Source organism: Narcine bancroftii, chromosome 6, assembly GCF_036971445.1.
Source record: "Narcine bancroftii isolate sNarBan1 chromosome 6, sNarBan1.hap1, whole genome shotgun sequence".
In the NCBI taxonomy this organism is placed as follows: Eukaryota; Metazoa; Chordata; class Chondrichthyes; order Torpediniformes; family Narcinidae; genus Narcine; species Narcine bancroftii.
The window spans coordinates 29249568-29273556 of NC_091474.1; the positions used below are offsets into that span (position 1 = coordinate 29249568).

Here is a 23989-nt window from a genome sequence, read left to right on the forward strand (position 1 = left end):
GTTTTATACCTCTCAATTAGACCCCCTCTCATTCTCCTCAACTCAGTCAGTATCATCCTGGTCTATCGTCTTTCTTCATCCCTCAGCCCTGCTGTCCCAGGGATTGGAACCTTCACTGAACCCACTGAACAGCAAGAATGTCCTTCCTCAGTTTGGGAGACCAAATTGTACACAATGTGCAAGATATGGCCTCACCGGGGTCTGAAACAACTCCCTCCAAACCTAGTTTCCCCTGATCAGCACCTTCCCTTCTCCCCACCTTATCAAACCTGATGCCATCTGCAGGTTTTCTAGTTATGTTCAGCTCACTAAGACATTAAATGGAAGTAAGCTGTTCCTCCTGAACCCTGGGGACAGCAGTTCTGGGCAATGACTAATCGCCACCTCTCCCTGCACACTGGCCTGAGGCTGATGCACATTCTCTTGCTCTGTTGTAATTTTCCTTTGTTTTAAAGTAACTGCCTGATTGGAGCAGGAACTGTTTCCACTGTCCATGGCACAGACTGGCTCTGGTAGTGGTTAGCTGAGTTTGGGGCAGTGTCCAGAGGCTAGGTGACTGGTCTCTTCTGTACAGGTCCCAAGAAAGAGATAAATGAGCAGAGTGTCAGGTTGTCTGTGGTCATGGTCCTAAAGGCCTGGGCAATGGCCATTGGGTAACAGATGAAGCCCCAGTCCACACCAGTGGATGTGGGTTTCACTGGCAAAGCCTGACACCAACTGGCTGGTGAACCTTTCAGCCGAAGTCCAACTGCGGGAAGTCTGGGTTGGGGAGGGGTCACACGAGACAAGACTGCATAAAACTTCCACCCCTCCAACCAAAGAACACTAATGAAGTAAACGGGACTCCCCTGGAGTCCCACCTCACTCCTTGGCATGAGGGCACAGAGGCTGTGCCTACCTTCACTGCCCATTCAGCAGGGAGCAGATGGACCCCCAGAGCCACAAAAGATCAACTCCCTCCACAGACTCCGTCTGTTCACTATGCAAGACCATAAGAAACTGGAGCCGAAGTAGACCATTCGGCCCATCAAGCCCATCCCTCCATTCCATCATGAGCTGATCCGTTCTCCCATTCAGCCCCACTCCCCTGCGTTCTCCCCATACCTCTTGATACGCTGGCTGCCCAGATACCCATCAATCACTACCTTAAATTAATATAGGCGAGCCATGGAATGATTGAAGGGTGTGTGATCACATTAAACCTTATTCCTTCAACAACAAAGTGAGAACATGTCCACAATAATGGTATATTTCCATCTAATTGTGCTATTGGCAACTGAGCTGGTGTGCAGTACTGGCCAGTCACCACCAGATGGCAGTGTTGGTGCAGCTGTCTCTCACCTCACCCCCCCCCCCCCCCCCACCCACATCACACGAGAAGCCACAGTTCGAATCCCAGCTCTGCTCTCATTTCCAGACACGGTTCAATGCGAACCTCAGGGGCTAACATCAAAATGCTGTCACCACTGGCAGAAATTCCACCTGATTTCTGCTTTGCCAAAGGTACCCAGTACTGGTCTGTCTCCCAGGCGTACTGGGTACAGTGCTGGCCTTATAAACAGGACACAGGGGATTGGGAAAGAGGCTGAGGTTATCATTATCTGGAAGGATTGAGCTGGCTGGTAAAGTCATCTCCAGCAAGCAAAGGAATAACAATTGCAATGATGAAAGCAGCTACAGGTGTTTGGTGAATCAGTCCAGGAGATGTGGCTGAGAACCAGGTAAATGCGCGGAGGAATAATGATCAGAAGCAAATGCAGATGGAGGAGAAGCAGAGGAGTGGGAAGTGTCCTGAAGGTGCAGAAACAGCAGGGGGGAGATTGGCAGGATGGCCCGTTTCTATTTGGAGTGTGGCATATCAGAATTGCTTCCTCACCATCTCAGAAACGCCTTGTCCCCAGCGTCCTGATGCACTGCTGTAGTTAAAACACATATGAAGCAGGCAGTTGGAACATGGGCAATTCAGGGATGCAAGAGGTCATTACTGGTCTTTGGCATAAATAATATTTAAGTTTTCTATTACAGATAATCTTGTCTTAAATCCTGAGCACAGGTTGCTCCGACTTCCAAGACACAAACACTTGAAGCACCATCATCTCATGAAGACACAGAATCACACAACGAAGGCAAATTTATTCCAAACTAATTGTCGAGAATATTTTGGAGACTGTAGCATGTGAAACTGAGGAGAGGTTCAGCAGCAAGTTAACCCAGTCCCCTCCACGACTGTTGCCCGACCCGCTGAGGTCTCTGTCTTGATGACATCTGGATTCCCAGATTCTCCTAGGAAGATGTGGCCTGGAGGAGATGCGAAGTGCTGGAGGTGCTCTCTCAGATAGATTCTCTGGCCGTGCCTTCAGCCTGAGTCCTGGAATGTCCCATGGAATCTCTCCACCTCTCAACATTTAGCTGGATATCCCACTGGTTTGAGAGCTTCTAGCTCCCCACTTCACCAAAGCTTGGTTACTTTTGTCTGTCAACATTAAAGCTGCTTTGTAAAAGCAAGTTCCTATCAAACTCTGTCTGAAGTGGACATAGGATGAGGAGGAAAGGTATCTAATAAGAATGATCATGTCATCTCTGGCTGCCCTTGGCAACAAGAAAAAAATATTGTTTTTTTTTGATCTTCCCAAAGCAAATAGGAGGACATGGAGAATATTCTCACTTAACCTAAATCTTGGTGACTTCAAGCTCAAGCCTCCCTCTCTGTGCTGACAAGCGATTTGTAGTGGAGATGCTTCAATTACAACGAAGAAAAGCTGGAAACTGAACCCAGAGGATTGGCGACTCTTGACACAAGGCCAAAGAAGGCAGTTACAAGTGATGGAATATCATTGGAAGTTTTCTTCCCTTGCCTTTCCTTCGATCTCTTGGCCTTGAATTGCTGTTGGTTTACAGGAGGCTTCATTTTAAGTACTATTGGGCAAAATGTTAAAACGGCATACTTCCAGCCAGATTTAAGAAAAGGAGAGATTAATGCAGGAAAGATGTCGAGCTGGCGAGGGTGCAGAGATTTACAAGGATGTTGCCAGGACTCGGGCCTGAGTTACAGGGAGAGGTTGAGTAGGCTGGGGCTTTATTCCTTGGAGTACAGGAGGATGAGGGGTGATCTCATTGAGGTGTACAAAATCAGGAAGGATAGATCAGGCTAATGCAGAGAGTCTTTTACCCAGAGTAGGGGAATTGATAATCAGAGTACACAGGTTTAAGGTGAGGAGGGAGAGATTTAACAGGAACCTGAGAGTTAACTTTTTGTTGCACAGAGGGTGGTGGGTATAAGGAACGTGCTGTTGGAGGAGGTGGATGAGGCAGGGACTCTTGCAACATTTAAGAAACATGTGGACAGATACATGGATATGATGGGTTTAGAGGGTGTAGTGAACTAGGAATTTACTACTGGTGCGATGCTCTAAGGACTGGCCCCTTCCTTGACTCTGCCCCCCCCTCCCGATATAAACCCTGGACCCCCGCCAAAACCCCAGTTCAGTCCACAGACCATGTGCCATTCTCATTGAATAAAAGCCTGTAGTTCTGGTCTTGAGTGCTCTCTGTCGCGCTGCAGATGGATATGGGCTTAACACAGGCAGATGGGATTGGTGTGGGTAGGACATTTTGGTCAATGTGGGCACAATGGGCCTGTTTCCATGCTGGGGGATATATGACATAGTGAAGGCTCCCAGCTAATTACCGAATGTTGAGTAAAACTCTGGACTGGTTCGATGAGAAGCACCCCTACAACCAGCATCTGATGTTAAGAGTGGTAATAAAAGACATGGTTAATGTTACAGTGACATGATGGGTGCACTCTGTGGCCACTCTGCACATACAGGCCCTGCATTCTTCCCTTAGGTGGAGCTACATGTCATCATCATGAATGATACTCCATACATGATTCACATTCCCTGTACAGGTCCAAGTCTATGGTGTGTATGCTTTACATTCCATAATTCAGACACCATTTCCTTGTCAGAAGAATGATCTGAAATAATGGCTCTTGTTTTTGAAATGGACGAAAGGTAGAAGTTGTGTGAAGTTGCTAAATCCCTGCATCACCATCCCACACAATGGTGTGAAATGCCACACCCTTGTGAAGGCGAGATATTCCACCATGCAGTGGTAAGTTCAGTTCCTCACACTGAAAGATTCTTTAGAGAGAGATTCAGTCATTTTTTTAAAAAACACAGAACGGTAACAGGCCCTTCCAGCCCATGAGCCTGTACCCCACAAATACACTAATTAACCTGCAAACCCCCCACCATCACCATAGGTTTTTGGAGGGTGAGAGGAAACCGGAGCACCTGGAGGAAATCCATACAGACATGGAGAGAACGTATAAATTCCTCATAAACAGCGTCGTGTTCAAACCCGGGTTGCTGGCGCTATACTAGTGTTGAGCTAACCATTACACTAACTGTGCTGCCCATGGAGCTATACGGAACGGAAATGCCCCCTTTGGCGAGTTCATTCCTTGCTGGGGCCTCATTTCTGTGAGGGACGCTGGACAAAGACTTATGGTAGACAAAATTAAAGAATTTCATTTATGTTACCATTCTGACCAAGTTACTGATTGTTTTCTGTGAACTCTTTTTTTGTGGATTTAAGTCATGCTGATGTTTTGTGACTTCCTGCAGGCTGCCTGGCTGGTACCTGAAACAAAATGTTTCACTGTATTTCTGTACAGGTGACAATAAATGATTAAATTCAAGTTGCCTACCTGAGCTCAGCCCCATCCCTCAAAATTATTCCTCTCCATGTCCCTTTTAAATGTTGTAATTCTACCACTTCTGCTGACAGCTCCTTCCACACGCCCACCACCCTCTGTGTGCACAAGTGCCCCTTGAGTCCCACCTAAATCTTTACCCTCTCACCTTAAACCTTTGCCCTTTTGTTTTAACCTCCCCTGTCCCAGGGATACAAGCTATAAACCAGCAGGATCTGACTCTGTGTTTTGTGGGACGGTTGGTTTTGGGGCAGGTTATCCAGTTTCTAAAAAGATTTTTTATGTGAAAGGCAATACATTAGTGATTTTATTGAGTCGAGTGGAAGTCTAATATGGGAAAATCAAATGAGTTTAAGTGAAGGTTATAAAGATTGACAAGCAGCCTGCAGTGGAACAGAGGGCTAGAAGGCAGGACAAGGTCTGTGAGGGAGAGGCTACAGGAGATAGCTACAAGAGAGTTGGCAGAAGTCAAAGAGGATGAAAATGCTTTAGCATCAACCATCACAATTCTTCCTGTGGAGTCTTATTTCTTTACTGTCCTTCACATCACTTCTCTACTTTGAGAACCTCTAGACTCACATACAGCCCATCCGAGAACATTGAAATCCACGCTCTGTATTAATAGTTTGAAAAGCTCTGTTACATTAATGGCACCTCACCAGTTCCTACTTGCTTGACCCAAAGGGTTTAAATCGATGCTTTCCCATCCTAACCCTAATTGTTTATTTGAAATCAACAGTCCAAAACAAAACAACACCTTCAAATAGATGCATTGTTCCACCAAAGGATAGACACTGACCATTGGCAGTTGGCTTGGGAGCAGATGACCATCCTGGCTCAGCATGTTGGACACCATAATTGCAGGGAGGTCCATGCCTTGGTAAGTGTACTGGGGCAGGAGGCCATTGGCTGGGGCAGGATGGTACAGTGAATGGTAGCCTCCATGAGGATCCATCAGGTGAAGAAAGGATGGGTCTCCGAGATTTGGAGGAGTGATGGGAGGAATCTCGTAGTCTTCATCACCCAGACCTTGGCCAGGGAAGGACTAAAGGAAGAAAGAAGATAAAATGAAGATTTAGAATAGCATGGTAACCAAAACAGACTGCATATAAATTAATGGAGAGTCATTTAATGCTCACTCTTTTAAAGGTATCCGAGGAAGTCCCAGAATTACCATTTTCAAGCCCTACCACCTTTCTGCAATTTTCACAAACAAAAACCAAACCGTGTTTTTTTCTGGTAAAAGTGATTTCAACTCAGTACCGAGGATCTCCTAGGGATGGAGAATCATGCCATTATAGTTCTTGGAAGGAACAGGCAGCGTTTGCCTCGCTGATATTTTTCTCCAACATACAAGGATTTATCTTGGTTCAGAGGGGATACAGCCAGGAACAGGCCCTTCAGCTCATCCAGTCTGTGCTCACCGTCAACCAACTATTTACACTAATCCAATATTAATCTGTTTTTAATTCTCCCAACACTCTCATCAACTGCCGTTACATGCCCACATTCTCCGACACACGAGAGGCAATTTAAAGCAGGAAGTGGAGGGTCAGGTGTAAACAAATGATGGAAAGTTGCAAAAGCATCAGGGATGTTGTTGTGGGAGACTTTAAATTCCCAAATATTGACTGGATCATCCTTGGTGCCAGAGGCTGAAATGGGGTAGAATTTGTTGTGCATCCAGGAGAGTTTCTTGAAGTTGTGTCTAGATATTCCAGCCAGGAAGGGAGTCACACTTGGCCTTGAGCCCAACCAGGGCATCAGAGTTTCAGTGGGGGAACATTTTGGGAATGGTGATCACTCTTTCTTAAGATATATAGAACATAGAAATCTACAGCACAGTACAAGCCCTTCAGCCCACAGTGTTGTGCTGACCCAATAACCTACTCTAACAACTGCCTCGAGTTTCCCTGCTGCATACTCAAGATAGTTATGGGCAAGGGTAAGTTTGGGCCTTGTAGACAAGTAGTAAATTGGAGGAGGGAAAGAAGCTGGAGGAGGAAAATGGAAGCAGCTGTTATCGGGCAAACCCATAACTGACTCGTGAGAGTTGTTTGAGGACCAATTAATTGGAGTTCAGGACCAGAATGTTCCTGTGTAAATGAAGAATATGATAGCGATATCCTTGGAAGAACAATGTCATGCACTTAGTCAAAAAGGAAAAGGAGTCATATGCAAGTATCAGAAAATACAATCAGACAGAGATGGAAAATAAAAAGACCGCAGGAAAGAGCTTAATTAGGGCATTAGGAAGGCCAAAGGGGGCCTTGGAGAAGAAGAGTATTGAAAATCCCATGGCATTTTATACTTACATTAAAAACAAGAGGATGACTAGAGAGAGGAGTTTGCCCCTCAGGAACAAAGGAGATTTATTTTGGAGTCAGAGAAAGCAGGTGAGTACTTTGCATCAGTGTTTACCAAGGGGAAGTCATGGACAGTGATAGGGAGCATGATGTGGAGAATGGTCATGAAAAATGTCAACAGAGGGCCCATTATCTCTACAGCACTTCCTTCACAACCTGAGCATACAACTGGTATCTGCTTTAGTCCTTGAGTTTCTTCAGAACTTTTTCACTTGTAATCCATTCAAAAGTTATTTGAAATGATCCCATCTGATAACTTGGTGAACTCTTCCACAGCAAAAACATACATTAAAACCCTATTACCTGGAATTCAAGCAACCAGCAGTCTCAAACAACTAGCAAAAAAAAAATCAGATAAAAAAATACACAAGTTTAAAATAGTACACCAATCACACAACCTCAAGCAACCGGAAAATATACTTATCTGGGATCTACCAAGCCCCTTAGGTGCTGGATAACAGGGGTTTTACTTTATTTGCCATTTTCTAATTTTTTCAGTTGTTAATTTACCAGATTTTTTAGAAGCCTCATATTACCATGGGCACCTTCTCATTTCTTTTTTTTTTTTTTTTATTTTTTATTTTTATTTTTTTTTATATTAAATTTTTTATTTTTCACACCATAAATCACAATAGCCATGATATACACTTTTTCTTTTCCACACATTTACAGTGACTTTTTCTCCCTCCCCCCTCCCTCCTCCCAAGCCACCCCCCCATCCCTCCCCCCTCTCATCCATTTTAGTTATACAATCTAGGTTGCATTAATTCAGTTAGACAATGTTGTCATTCAACAAAAATACACCAGAAATTCTACTGAGTCCATTTTTTTCTTCTCTTCTCCTTCCATCAACTTAGGTAATGTTTGTTCCCGGTAGGTTTTCGCTATTGTATTTAATGTAAGGCTCCCATACTTGTTCGAATATTTCAATATTATTTCTTAAACTATATGTTATTTTTTCTAATGGAATACATTTATTCATTGGCACCTTCTCATTTCGACAGAAGCTTTTGCTGTTGGTTTTAGATTACATGTAAGTTCTTTCACAATCAATGTCTCCTGTGCTCTCGTTTGCTGCTGCTAGATCACACCAGGCCTGGCCAGAGAAGAACATCTCCTCCCCACCACCACCAAGGTGGAGAATCTTCAACATTTCCAGTTACCCAGTGATTTAAGATGGAATCCCGTGGATCTTTAGTGTTACGGGAAAGTGGTACGGAGGGAAGAGAGCAGCCATGACTGAATGGGAAACAGGAATGAGGGTACTGAAAGACCACATGTGATTCTGTTTCTAATGTTCCGATTAAAATTACATAAACTTGGAATTTAAAATAAAAGGAAGTTATTAATTTTCTTTAACATTTAAATTTAGAAATAAATTCAATGTCTAGACAGTTGGTCTTCCATGGCACTGGGCTTCTGGCAGTGGAAGTAGGTTTAATTTGCAGGTAAAATTCCCAAGGTGTCAGCAATAATTCTATCAGGTACAGAGTGTCAGTACTCTGTCCTTGCTGTCATACTTTTCCATTGGATGTTCCTATGCCCATATTTATAATGTAAATTGTCGATGGAAACATCATAATATGCACCCTTCCACTGCCATGAAAATTCTTCGCAGTCCTGCAAGGTAAACTCATGGAGTTGTAGTTACGGGCATATACAACATGGAACAGGCCCTTCAGCCCAGCTTGTCAATACTGACCAAATGGGATTAAAGCCCAAAATGCCCTTTTTTCCGAGCCATAAATCTGTTCAAGTGTTTTTGTGAACATTGCTATCGTCCTCTCTTCTATAGTTTCTTCTGGCAACTCATTCCATATACGGGCCATCATCTTGGTTGCCCCTCAGGTCCCTCTTAAATCTCCCCCTCCTCACCTTAAACATGCTCTCTACTTCCAGAATCACCTACCTAGGGGGAAAATACCGACCATTCACTTTATCTATGCCCCTCATTATTTTACAACCCTCTATAAGATCACCCCTCTGTCTCCTGCACTCCAGGGAATGAAGAGCCAACCTGTCCAACCTCCCCCTCTAACTCGGCCTCAACTGTTCCAGACCTGATGGATCTCTTTTGCATCTTATTGACATACTTCCTATAGTGGCTGACCACACCTGCACATACTACTCCCAGTGTGGTCTCACCAACACTTTGTACAGCTGTAACACAAGGTCCTATCTTTTGTACTCGATACTCTATCTAATGAAGATCAACATGTTATATGGTTTCTTCACCAGCCAATGCACCTCAATCACTACATTAAATTAACTGAACATCCAAACCCTCAGGTCTAATACACAAAAGTCTACAGACCCCATGACAGAAGTAAAAATATGATGCTGGAGAAACTTAGCAGGCGAAAAAGTGTACTTTATGTAGCAAAAATAAACATTTCAGATTTATTGTCACAGTACATTCATGACATCACATACAACCCTGAGATTCTTTTTTGTGGGCGAGGCAGAATTACCACTAATGGATAGTACAAAGAATAAACTCTACATAGCAAGTAAACAAATAAAGAACTGTAGAAAGATAATAAATGTAAACAAACTGCAATACAGAGAGAATAAAAAAATCAATAAAGTGCACAAGTAAGAGTCCTTAAACGAGTCTCTGATTGAGTTTGTTGTTAAGGATTCTGATGGTGGTGGGGTAGCAGCTGTTCCTGAACCTGGTGGTATGAGTCTTGTGGCACCTATACCTCTTTCCTGATGGCAGCAGCGAGAACAGAGCATGTGCTGGCTGGTGTGGATCCTTGATGATTGCTGTTGCTCTCCGCAAATTCCCTGTAAATGTTCTCAATAGTGGGGAGAGTTTTGCCTGTGTTGTCCTGGGCTGTGTCCACTACCTTCTGGAGGGCTTTATGCTCAGGGGGTTATGGTATCCCCATACCAGACCATGATGTAGCCGGTCAGCATACTTTCCACCAGACCTCTGTAGAAATTTGCCAAGGTTTCTGGTGTCATACCAAACCTCTGCAAACTCCTGAAGAAGTAGAGGCACTAACCTGCTTTCTTCATGGTGCCATTAGTGAGTTGGGTCCAAGAAAGATTCTCTGAAATAGTGACTCCCAAGAACTTATATTTGCTTATCCTCTCCACCTCTGATCCCCAATGATCACTGGATTGTATAGCTCTGGCTTTCCCTTCCTGAAGCCAACAAACAGTTCCTTAGTTTTGATTAAATTGAGTGCAAGGTTTTTGTCGTTGATGCACCATTCAGGCAAGTTTTCAATCAATATACTGTCAAAACGATCATGTTTTCAATGAAGATACAAAGCCAACATTTCGGGCGAGCCCTTCATCAGATATGACAAAATGTAGGGAGGAGCAAGCGTGTTAAAGCTAAGTTCTATTTGCCACTCCTTGGCTCACCTTCTCAAATGATTTGCATCCTGTTGTAAATATAGATATCCTTCCTCACTCTCCACTACACCACAATGTTGGTGTCATTACAAACTCCTGCCCTAATTGTTAATATAGATGGCAAACAGTAGTTGTCCCAGTGCCAACCATTCTGGCACACCACTGCTCACAGTCCTCCAATCTAAGTAACAAGCTCCATTACCTCCCTCTGTCCTTTCACTGAAGCAACTTTGAATCAATGGGCCAGATCCCCTTGAATCCTATGTGATTTAACCTACCTTCAGGACCTTGTCAAAGGCTTTACTATAGACTAGATATACATCACCCACCACCCTGTCCACATCAGTCCTTGGTCACCTCTTCAAAACATTCAGTCACATTTATGAGACACAATCTCCCACTCATGAATCCATGCTATCTGCAATCTATCCCTACCTATCAGTCCCTACCAATCCGAACACTTGTAGATCCTGTCCCTCAGAAGCTCCTCCAACAACTTTCCCACCATTGATGTCAGCCTCATCAGCCTGGTAGTTCCCTGGCCTGCCTTTTTTAAATAACAGCTCAGCCTCAGTTTAAGGCTGCTTAATCCAGTTTAATAATGACCTTATCCTTAATAAAATCTTTGGCCAGTCATGGTGGAAAGTTTGGAAGTCTGTACCAGTATCTTTGTTGGTTGAGCTCCCAATATCTCCCACCTTAGTGAAGGAACTAAGTTACAGGGAAAGGTTAAACAGGTTAGGACTTTATTCCCTGGAGCGTAGATGAATGAGGGGAGATTCGATGGAGATATTTAAAATGATGAGGGGGACAAAGTAAATGTAAGTAGGCTTTTTCCACTGAGGGTAGGTGAGATACAAACCAGAAGACATGGGTTAAGGGTGAAAGGGGAAAGGTTTAGGGGGAACTTTTTCACACAGAGAGAAGTGGGAGTGTTGAGTGAGCTGCCAGTTGAAGTGGTGAATGTGGGGTCAATTTTAACATTTAAGAAGAATTAGGATGGGTACATAGATGGGAGAGGTATGGATGGCTATGGACTGGGTGCAGATCAGTGGGACTGGGCAGAGAAATAGTTCGACTAGACTGTTTCTGTGCTGTAATGTACTATGGTTCTAGTGCGAGCAACCCAATTTCAGCACTTTTGGTATTGTTTCAGATTAGCCCTGCATATGATAATGTGAAAATACTTTTTTGTTAGCCCTCACGTGGGAATAAGGTGATGAGAACAAACTGGATGAACCATTCATGCGGTTTACTGAAATGAGAACCACATCCTGACTCCAGGGCGACGTAACTGCCAAAGTTTTATGGGTTGAGCTTTCTCCGCCTGCTGTTCCTGGGAAAGCTACACTGACTCTGTAGGTTCCAGCTGGTCACTGACAAAGGAATTCCTGACCTGCAGCATTTTTCAGAACGATGCAGGGAAGGAACATCACATGTGCATGGTTTGGGAAACATTGCAATGAAGTTTCCTGAGTGGAAGATTCCTTTACACTTAGCAGAGTGAGGCTGAATGCTGGAAACACCTTTCAGTCTACGGGTGCAGCAGTTGTCGTGAAGGAATCTCCGAAAAATTGGGCGGCTGTTGGTTCTTGTGGAAGTGGGTCGAAAAGCAATGGATGGCAAGAAGGACGTTGTGGAAACGCCCAAGTACAGTTGGGCCTCCTTTTGCTGCTTCAGGCCAGAGAGGGGGAGCTCCTCTTGGAACAGAACAGGTCTGAGTGGTGGGCACCAGGTGTCAGTCACAGCAAGGTGGCTGGTTCCCCACTTTCAAATGGGAAGCTGAATGTGGTCAATTCTGAACTGAGATCCTTGCACACACCTCCAACCCTGCCGGCATGAGTCACTGGCTAAAGACCTCAAGCAGGAAACCACTGGCTGTGGGTGTTAGTGTGTGTGTTCTGTGTGTGTGCGCCCAAATGTGCTCCTACATGTATGCATTTCTGTGTGTGTCTGCATGTGTCTGTGTGTGCGTGTCTGTCTGTGTGCGTGTGTCCGTGCACGTGTCTATGTGTGAGGAATCGGACATTTTGGTGCTCGCATTTTGGTGAAAAATAGACTTTTGTAGTCCTTCAGATATTTTGGGGCTGGATATTTTGGTCTGGCTCCCTGCCCCACTCACCATCTGCTGGGTGAGGTCGCGTCACACTGCCTGGCGTTGCCTGAACCCCCGGGAAACCACACCCCTGCCAAACAAGGGCTTTTTGTAGCTTATAACGATATATTTAAATGATTAAAAAGTCAGGGAACAATCAAAAACAAAGGCCTTTGCTCAACCCGCATCTGTGGGGAGAGGAAAACAATATTTTGGGATTTATTGTTATGTTTATTATACAAATAATAATTTGTCATTTGTCAGCCAACATATGTAAACAGCTTCAAAATACTTGGAGAGCTTCATCTCGAGTGATGGGTCTTTGGACAAAGAAATTGACTCCAGGATCAGCAAGGATAGCCAGGTTCTGGGGAGGGTGTGTACCAGTGTGCTCAATCAATACAACTTCAACTCCACAAAGCTGAAAATCTACAAAATTGTGGTCATCCCTTCTCTCCTGTCTGGACTCTGTACTGACGTCAAATCAAACAACTGGAGAAATTTCACATGCACACCCTCTGTCCAACATTAGCATCTGTTGTCTCCTACCTGGAGGACTTTGATTGCATGAAGTTCACCAGCATTGAGTCCCTGATCATCAGAGCCCAGATGCAGAGGGTGGGACACTTCATCAGAAAGGACAACCACTGTCTGCTTTGGCAGTTGCTCTATGGTGAACTGAAGACTAGAAAGAGACCTCAAGCCCATCCACTCAAGTGCTATAAAGACACTATGAAGGAAGCCTTATGCTTCTGTGACATCCAGCCAAGAGAACAAGAAACTGCAGCTGTTGACAGAACCCGTTGATGAGCCCTGTGCTATGAAGCCTACACCAGTTTTGAAGTCAGGTGCTGCTAAAAACTGATGGAAAACCGTGAACGGCGCCACAAAGCAGTAGTCACAGTTAATGCGAAAATAGTTTTCCAGTCACCTTTGTGTCCACAGATGAAACAACATGTCTTCTTCGAATCAAAGGACTACCATATATAATCATAAAATGCAAATAATAATTCAATTAATTATATATTCCATTATATGTAATTTAAATTATAATAAATATATTGTTATAATTTACCAAAAGCGCTTTTTTTAAAATTCTTCCCTGACTATTTTTAATAATATAATTATTTTTATATTATTATTATTATTTAAAAATTTTTAAAAATAATATAAGCTATGAAAAGCCCTTGTTTGCTGGGGGAACAGTATCTTGGGGGAAGGCAGTTTCTGCCAAGGGTTCAGGCAGTGCAGTGGGATGGAGTTTGCCAGCAGACGGTGAGTGGGGCAGGCGGGCCAATTGAAGGGGGGGGGGGGGGGGCGGGGGTGTGTTTGTGTATAGTGCTCATTTCAATCAGAATGGAAGCTAAGATATAAAACTTGTAACCAACTATTGCCCTCAGCTCAAGCATCAAACCATGAGGAGATGAGGAGTGCTCTGCTGCTCGCCTGCTGGAGCATGCTGATAGACATAAGGTAGGAAGGAGCGAGCCACCTGAAAGGTTGACAATTAAAGGCAGTGTGAGTGGAAAGGGGGCTGCATTTCTACATGGGGCATTTGTACCTGCGGTATCCCCTCCCCCAGAGCCTGGTGTTCAGTGTCTGGGGAGTGCCATTAAGTAAATTGTTAGAGCCATATTGATCAAGCTCATCGATCCAGCAACACCACAGATCAAATAGAGGGGGTGACCAACTGTTTGCATTTGTTTGAGGAAGTGCTGGCAATTGAGTTGCGTGAGTTTGAGTTGTTCTGCACTGTGGTCTGGAGAATGCTGTTTCATCGGGTTGTACTGGTACAATGATAAATAAACTTGAATTTGTGTTCTCGTTCTCGATGCCACATCACTTGCTGGCAGTATTCATTCTTTTACATTAAAATGTCCAGACACATGCACTGCTCTGCATTCAGCAGCTCTGATGAAGGGTCTCTCAGCTGAAACATTAACTCTGTTTCTCTCCATTGATGTGCCTGACTGGCTGAGTGGTTTCCTTATTTTCTGCTTGTATTTCATGGAATCTGTAATTGCCGGCGCCTTGCGGTGTACAAACTCGTTAACACAACTCTACCAATGGTTTTTGCGATAAGAATGAATTTGAACATTCACAATCGTGGAAAAAATATTCCCACCTACCTGAGTCTATTCATTTTTATCTAGTATGAATTTGTAACACTCAAGGATATTTGGAGAGATTGACCACTATTTGTATATTTATAAAGAGGGAAGCAACAAGGATTGATGAAAAGGATCTCTAGTAGGATCAGGCTTCAGAATCAGAATCAGAATTTATTGTCATGAACAAGTCATGAAATTCATTGTTTTGCAGCAGCTTTCACAGAACAAACATTCATATAAACTACCTTACAACAATAATTTTTTTTTAAATAGTGCACGAAAAAGTAAGGCAGTGTCTGGTTCATTGATTATTCAGGAATCTTATGAGAGAGGGGAAGAAGATGTCCTGTGCTATTGAGTGCTCGTTTTCAGGGTCCTGTAACTTTTTCCTGATGGTAGCAGAGTAGAGGGCATGGCCTGGGTGGTGGGGTCCTTGAGGATAGAGGCTGCTTTCTTAAGACACTGCCTCTTGTTGATGTCCTCGATGGAGTGAAGCTCAGTGGCCGTATGTCGCAGGCCAAGATAATAACCCTCTGGAGTTTTTTTCTTGTTTTGAGTGTTGGCACCTCCATCCCAGGCAATGATGTAACTAGCCAGAATGCTCTCCATGGTACACCAGTAGAAGTTTTCGAGACTCTGGTGACATATTGAATCTCTTCAAACACCTCATAAGGTATAGCCACTGGTCAACCTTCTTTGTGATTACATCAACATGAGGCTCCAAGAAAGACCTTGGAGCTGTTGACACCCAGGAGGTTGAAGTCTTGGTTCTATGTAACCATTACCACAGTATATCTCCGCTGTAACATCAAGGTATTCTGGAGCTGATAAGAAGAGGAAATTTGCAATTTCTGGGGTGGCACAGTTAGCACAATGCTGTTATAGCACCAGTGACTGGGATTTGAAACTCGCACTGTCTGTAAGGTGCTTGTACCTTCTCTCCATGTCTGTGTGGATTTTCCCCAGGGGCTCCAGTTTACTTCAATCTTTCAAAAAATGTTCCGGAGGGTTGTAGGTTAATTGGATGTATTTGGGCGGCAAGGGCTCGTGTGCTCTATGTCTAAAATAAAATTTAATTTTGAAAAAGTTAGTTTGAAAGGTCATCTCTCATTCCAGAGCAGGCACAGCTGGTGTTTGGTAGTAATGCCTTTAACTTACAGTGGAGTCCATCAAAAGCTGATGGACGTGCTGCATCCTGCCAACCTTCCCTCTGCACAGCCTGATTTTCTGTTTTCTGGTACACGGTGGACTCTGAGCATGAATGGGTTGGTTAACAGCTGAGCCCAATTCTACATTGTGGTGGAATCAGCTGTTGCCATGGTGATCCAAGCTTTACAAACTGCTCGTGGATAATCGGAAAACGATTGGGGAAGAAGCTGAAGGGGGTGGCGTTATGTATGGAAGTACCAAAGAGAGGGTGCGCATTCTCAGCACAGACCTAAGTAAAACACAAACCTTTGCAGACATTGTGGTTGAAGTAAAAACACAATGCTGGAGAAACTCAACAGGTCAAACAGTGTCCTTTATGTAGCAAAGATAAAGATACATAACCAATGTTTTGGGCTTGACCCCCTCAACAAGGTATGAGCAAAAAGTAGGCAGGTGCCAAGCCTGTAACCTGAGTTATGTATCTTTGCTATATAAAGTTCACTTATAGCGACTTTGATCAAAGTTGCTTGAAGGCTAAGTGAGAATTTGTTAGTGATGCATTTTCTATTAGTTTCAATACAAGTCCAGATGTGATTAATCTTTTATTTAACATGCAAACTTGAAATTATCTTCTTTAATGTTGACATGAAATATTCATAAATAATATCTGGACTGATGCTTCATGAGGTACAAAGTAACATTAGTGCTAACGGCCAACTAAAGTTATGGCGATCATGTCACCGCCATGTTTAATATTATATCTAAAACTCCAGATTCGTGCGCTGCCCCACCACGTATGCTCCAACCGGCACTCCAACCTAGAACGCACTGTGCATGCTCCTGGAACCACACATGCACATAACAAAGATGGCCAAGAAAAGTAAAAACCAACTTGTGAAGCCTCCGACGACCACACAACAGGAGGCCGACCTAACAAGATAAGTAAATTCTTTGCACCTTTTTGGCCCTTTTGGCCTTGCAACACTGTTTGACCTTCAAAGTTGCTCCAGCATTGCGATTTTCAACACAGACAAGGCCAGATTTATAGAAATTTGTTCAGAAATGTCATCAAATAAATATTTCTTTCTGCTTGCAGAGATTATTTCCATTCTGCAAAGTATGTTCTAATAGAGAACACTCCTTCAAATTGGAAGCATTCTCTGCATAAATCAGAGCACATTGAAGGTTCCAAGCAATTCCCTGGGTCTTTCAAGAAAGGCAGATGAATACGGAAAAGTAATTTTGTTGGCAACAATCTGACTCTTGATATTGTACCAGCCGAACAGATCACCAGAATAAATTCTCAGCTCGGTCACTCAAGTGCGTTTTAATGGAGTTTTTTCAATTCATCCCACGTCAATGGGGAATTGCTCTGTATTGATGCAGACTGCATGTCATTTTCATTGTGCCATCCTGGAGATGCCTTATATTGTTTTTCATTTCCATTCCCAGGATATATTTATTTCTCCCCGTGAAGATTTGGTGTGCTCACTTGCCATTTAGGAAAATACGAATCGTAAATTTTAAATGGTTCAATTTAAGATTTAACCTTTTTCTTTCAGAAGGTCAGACCTCTATGGGTAGCTGAAGATGTTCCCTTTGCCTTGAAGCTGCTGTGTGCCTGTGTGCTCTGCTTTAAGCCCTGCGTTGTCTACAAGGAGAGCACTGCCATGATCCCATAAGATTGGTGAATGTCAACAACATGAAAGCTGGCGTTGAGATACGGGGGAACAGATAAAGGAAAGTTCACCGACTCAGTGCAAGAGGAGGAGGAGAAACGGTGAAAGCAAGTCCGATAGTATAATGGTCAGGACAGTGAAGATGGAAAGACACAGGGCACAGGAAGGAGCTTGAGAAAGAGAATGGATGAGGATGAATGAACTTGACACGGGCTCCTCCAGTTCTCATTTGGCTATCAAAGATGCCTTCCATATTTTTAATATGGTGGTTACAATTAAATACCTGTGCACATCTTCTTAAAAGAGTGAAGTGGATTCAGAAATCTCAGTAAAACAAACCCAAACAATGCTCTTCAGTAGCCAATACAGATAGTCCAATATTCCATCAAATTTCTCCAGCTGCATTGTGGAAAGTACACTGCCTGGTTACATCATAGCCTGGTTTGGGAATTTGACTGCCTAGAAACACAGAAGGCTGCAGAAGGTCCGTCACAGACTCTGACCTCCCATCTACTACAGACTGCCTCAAGAAGACAGCCAACATCATAAAGGACCCCTGGTCACAACCTCTGCTCACTGCCCCCTATGGGCAGAAGGAACAGAAGTCTGAAGACCAACACTTCTAGGTTCAAGAACAGTTTATTTCCAACAGCTAGCACACTCTTGAACCTCTTACACTGATCATAGACTGCTTCCACAGGACTGTCTATACTATCACTAAGTATTTTTTTTGCACTAGGATAATTGAACTTTATTAATGATCTATATTTTTGTTTTTAATTATGTATTTACATTTATTGTCTCCTTTTATATCAATTAAGTAGTTGTCTTTTAGTTTTTTTAAAATGATCTACCAGTTTAGCTTCAGCAAGTAGGAATTCCGGTGCCTGTGTACATTGTACACTGTGTATGACAATAATCTCGGCATCATTATCTCATGTCCATATGTTTTATAAAAGGCTGTGTTTTCCCCAATTCCTGGTGAGCAATGTGCTCTTGTTGTAGGGTCAGGGTGAAACCACACCAAAATTGGCCCTCAGGCCACCAGCCTACCAAGTCTGTACTGACCATCAAGCCCCTCACCTACATGATTCCCATTTTACTTTCCCACATTCCCATCAACTGTTCCAGATTCTACCACGCCTACACCCAAGGTGGCATATTTACAATAGGCAATGATCCTACAACCTGTGGACAGTTGGGAGGTGGTCACACCTGGGGAGAGAGAGGGCAGGCACGTTCCACACACAGGCCTGAACATGCAAGGCAGTGGCACTACCAGCTGTACCAGTGAGCAGCTAACATGATGCTGCGGGGTGGGCTTCTCATGGATCAGTCCCTGAGTCCATGTTGCTAATACATGAGCTGCTTGCAAATGCTTCACCATGTCCATTCCCTCTTACCCCTCCCATGAATATCCTTCATCAGGGTCAGCCCCGAATCTTTGGCTTGTTAACTGGCAAAATTTGCACTGAGGTGATTCAGCATTTCACTTCCTTGATGACTTGTCTGAACATGATGGGTGTGAAGAGGTGGCAGGCCTCTGACTGATCTTGGAGCCACATGGCAGGTCTGCTTGAGCCCCTGGTAAATGGTAATCCCTGCCATGTCAAAGGCTGATCATAATGCCACCAAACATCGGGCTAGGTGATTAGACTTGTGAGAGCTAATGGGTGCCTGGTGTTTGTGTGAATGTCTCATAATTCTGTGTCCAAGCACACCCGAAGAGTTGTGAATGTTGTCAACCCCTCCATCTGAACTGGTAATAGAAGGAGGGCCGGTGATGAAGCAGCTAATGGTGGCTGGGACCAGGATATTTCCCAAGGAACTCCTGCAGTGGTTGGCACACTCGCCGTGAGTGGAGTGGTACTTCACTGTAGTGTTGAATTATGGGGCAGAGAGCAGTGAGAGCCAATCCTCCGGAGAATTAGCTAATGGCAGAGTTGCTCACAGACCATACTGTAAGAAGCAGGAAACCGATCCTTTCACTTCCCTTCCTGTCACGACTGAAGTCTCGCAGAAAGTGCTCAAAACTGCCAACAGGCAGAAGTCACTGGAAACATTGGAAAGAGATCACCATTGTTTGTTAAATCCTGGAGAAAATGACATTTCCTCAGATAGAAATTTTCGAATAATTCTTGGAAGGAAGTAAGCCATATCCTCTAGGACATTTCCTGAACTGTGTGTGGTGTTTGGCTTCTGTTGGCTGTCTCCTGGATATGGATACTCTGACCAGCAGATCATCTGTCTGTGTGAGAGCAGTCCCCATGGGTCTGCTGTCTGTGACCACCACAATCATTTTAGTGAGCAGTCCCCCTGGGCCTGATCTCTGTGACCAGCACCATCAACTCAGTGAGCAGTCCTCCTGGGGCCTGGTGTCTGTGACCATCATTTCGGTGAGCAGACCCCCTGAACCAGGTGTCTGTGACCAGCAGCTCAGCAAGCAGTCCCCCTAGGCCTGGTGTCTGTGACCTGCACCATCATCTTGGCAAGCAGTCCCTGTGGGCCTGGTGTGTGTGACCAGTAGCTTAGGGCCAGTGCTGTGCATGAAGCAGACAGTCCCCACAGGAAGGATGAGTGTGTGACTCTGGGCACCTTTGCTCTAACAATGGAGTGAAGTGAGATTCTAACATCTTTTGTCAGTTGCCCAGATCCTTAATCTGCTGTAGGCAGACAGCAACCATCCTTACTGCTAAACAAGCTCCCATGTACCCCAAGTAATGGCAAGATTTTAACTTTTTTCCTTGGGACTTGAGTGATCCTTGAGGGTTTCCAGCTTTGCCTGTGCATGTGCCCAGAGAGGGTGATGATTTGTTGGTGACCAGCTGCTGCCTGACACTTTTGGTCAGGGCATCGGGGAGAGAATGGAGTCACCTATGGATACAGCTGATGGGCACAGCAGGTTTCACTCCCACTCACAATTACTAGGTTCTTTGAACAAGCCACCACTAGGACACTTTGCTGAGATCAAATGGTTCATCAGCAAGTTCCTCATGGAACTTCATGGTGGTCTGCAGTCAATCAGATAAGTAAGACTTCAACTTTCCCTCCATCAACTCTGTCTTCCCTTCCTACTGCCTTGGAAAAGCAAGACTCATCGCACCCCGTCCACACTCTCCTCTCGCCCCCTCCTATCCGGAAGGAGATTCACAAGTGTGGGAAATGCACCAGTAGATTCAAGGGCAGTTCCTTTCTTGCTATTATCAGACTCTTGAATGAATCCCACACTGGCAAATCTCTGCTGCCTTTGCTCTGTACCAACTGATCTCTCTTCACACTCTACCATGTTTGACTTGGAGTAGGCAACTCTGGGCCATACAGACCTGCCATCTGAGTATTTCCCTTCGTCTTTTAGGTACTCCCAGCAAGTCAATTAAAACAAAACTAGAAAAACTCACACAGACAATACCCACCAAAAAGCTGCAAATGGACCACAACACAATCTGTTGGAGGAAGTCAATGGGTCAAGTAATGGGAGAGAATGTTTTGGGTGGGATCCCTTCATCAAGATAAAAATACATTCTGAACCCAAACCAAACCTTGTAGTATTGGCACCCCCACATGCAGACTGCCTCAAAGTAGGCCATCAGCACTGTTTTCTCCAAGCTCCCTGACATTTGCATACCTGTGACTGCGGCCATACCTATTTGCCAGATCATACCTTCACCCGTGGGATGTGAGTGCCATTAATGGTAAATCTCTCACTGCTCCTCATTTGAGGAGGCAGGTAAGACTCAAGCACATCGATGGGAATGGAGTCAGAAAGAGGCCCAACTCGGACAGTGGAATTTCTGCCTGAAGGATGTCATCTTTTATCTCATTCATTTATGTTGGTCAGCCCATTTCTCCAAACTTCTCAGACAAGCAAAGAGGGGGCAGTAGAGGCAGGCTGCTGTGAAGTGTCCACACGAGCACCTAAATCAGCCAGGCAGTACAGCTATGGGGGAGTGGTGAAAGGAGGGTTGTGTGCAATGGGGGGAGGGGGGGTGATTGGTTGATGTTGGGCTGAATGGCCTGTTGCCATGCTGCCCAACGATAACTCTATGACTCCACAACACAAATCCTGAAAGCGTCCACTGATTACCATGTCGATAGCTTTCTTTGGGGAAGTGGGGAGAATCCCCAGTTTCCAGCCCCCCATGTGAGGAAGTGCTTCCTGCCATGCCCTGAGTCTGATCCCCACAACATAGGAAACCCCAGATAATTAACATCCACACACACACACCCTGGCTCCCTAAACATATACCAATCCTCTAAACAGCCTGTGCCCAGTCATTATCCCTAGTAATGGACTCTGCTAACTTCCTCATTGCAGACATCACAGTAAAGGCCCAAGAATTTTCTGCATCTCTCCTCAAGCCTCTGGTAACGAGGGGCTGTGGGAGGTACATCAAGAGAGCCATTAAGGCATGTAATTAACTTCAGCACCGATAGAATCACAATGGAAGCCCATTTGGTTTGATCAGTTGGGATGGATTTGGGGTAAGATGCATGGGTTGACTATGTTTCCATGGCAACCGTACTAAAATTATGCAATGCCTCTCTGCTAACCTTGCTGCCAGTTTTTAGGGAGGGTTAAAAGTTCAGTTTAATTTGATCAGATGTCACTTCCAATATAGTCACGAGCTCTTTTTATTTCCAAATGTCATATTTCATTACATGACTCTATCATTCCAGAGGTCAGATGGCCAAAATACGTGATTGGTTAATAACAATGATGTCACCATATTTAACCCTGGGCTGACTGTGTTGGCAAGCAGGGATCTCTGAGTGGAATGAATGTTTGTCAAACAACCAATGAAAATATGTACCAGAACGAAAGAGATAGTCCCAGCAGCTGAATAGCTGGTCTCAGTATCTCAGTAAACATCCCAAGGGCTAACGGGGAGGGCCTAGGATGAAGGAGCTCCAGTCCCTATGGTCTCAGTTTACGCCCAGGGGAAAGGGGGGTGGGTGGTTCAGAGCAATGCTGCTCAAGGGATATCATACAGAGGGTAAAGCAAAGTACGCAAATCACACAGCTTTTTCAAAAGAGCTGGAACAAACACAACAGGCTGAATGGCTTCTTCTATTGCAATGGTCTAATGATATGAATAGGAACGGGAAAGAGCAGTGCTTGAGTGAGGACTGCCTTCTGATGCAGACCATGAACTGGAGCTACCCCTGTGGTCGAGTGAAGGGAGGAGTAGGAGGAGGTGTAGAATGCTGGGCTAATGCGAGATTTGTTTCATAGTTCTGTGAAGCAGCAGAGAGACAGAGGTCAGGATTGGAGATGGCATTGTTCCCAGCTGGACCAACATCTCCACACATTGGATACAATGCATTTGTTCCACTCTTTTTCCACGAATGATCAACAAGCTTGTTACAGACATAATTCCGAAAGTGGAAAACGTCAGTCTCTGCCCACTCACCTGATTAGTTGGTAGGTAGTCCTGGTTGGCATCAGTCAGACTCATGTACATATTGTCCCCATCAAACTGAAAAGAGAAGGGAGAAAAAAGATCAAAGTTGAGAATAAAACAGAAGAGTTTTGTTTGGAACATTCCTTGCTTCCTGCTCTCTGGAGACATTTTCACTCCAGACTCCACACACTGATGGTTACTTTCTGCTCCACGAGGTGGGCTGCCTGCTAACTCTATCCTCCTAACCCATGGGCTAAATGCTCATCTCCTGGTGGCCAGAAGATGCTATCAGGCCATTATCTATGGTTGAGAACTAGCCCTGACGTCTCAGGCTGTATGTGGATCAGGATCACTATGGGCCACACACCCCTCAAAGGAGTCATTCTCCCAGTTTCTCTGCTGCGGTTGACAATAATCTGAGAATAGTCCCCTCCAACCTCAAATCCCCCACAACCCAGCTTGCTGCCAGTCTCCAGTGCAGTAGGTGTGGATTTTACATTTTATACCATGACTGTATGGGCTTCTGCCCCCCCCCCACCCCCAAGTGTTCCTGCTTCCTCCCACTTCCCAACGACGTGAGGCTTGTTGCTTCAATGGTGCTGAAAGTTGTCTTCGAGAAATCTTCACCTCAGATGTCAGCAAATGCTGGAAATAGCTGTGTGTAAATCGGAAGTAGAAGAGGGCTAGCACTCCTCAAGGCCATTCTACTGCTCAGAAGGATCAGAGGGGATCTGATTGCAACTTCCATTTGCTGACTGCTAGGTGATCCCTCATGGTTGCTGAACAACAATCTACCTCCGCCTTAGAAGTAGTCCCACGGGATATTCAGTCCATCTAACCAACCTTCACTGCCCTGACAATGACTTGCTGCTTCAGTTCTGATGTCGATGAATAGGGGGGGTCAGTAGAACTTCAAATTCTTGGTTGTCAACATCTCTGAGGATCTGTCCTGGGGCCTCCATGTCAATGCAATCACGAAGAAGACTTACCAGTGGCTAAACCTCGTGAGGAGTTTGAGGAGATTTGGTATGTTACCAAAGACTCTTGAAAACTTCTACAGGTGTACAGAGGAGACCATTCTGACTGGTATGGAGATGC

The 23989-nt window shown here is 44.5% G+C and overlaps 1 protein-coding gene across 10 annotated transcripts in view; it reads right to left on the reverse strand.

Moving 5' to 3' along the window:
- The window catches only part of tox2 (TOX high mobility group box family member 2), a 292247-nt gene that overhangs the window by 16817 nt on the left and 251441 nt on the right, over nt 1-23989 (reverse strand). For all 10 annotated transcript variants that reach the window (XM_069884517.1, XM_069884521.1, XM_069884518.1 and 7 more), the window contains 2 exons: nt 22901-22966; nt 5520-5765 (listed from right to left, as the gene is read on the reverse strand). In XM_069884517.1, coding sequence (XP_069740618.1) covers nt 5520-5765; nt 22901-22966 — 312 coding nt within the window. The remainder of the gene's footprint in view (nt 1-5519; nt 5766-22900; nt 22967-23989) is intronic.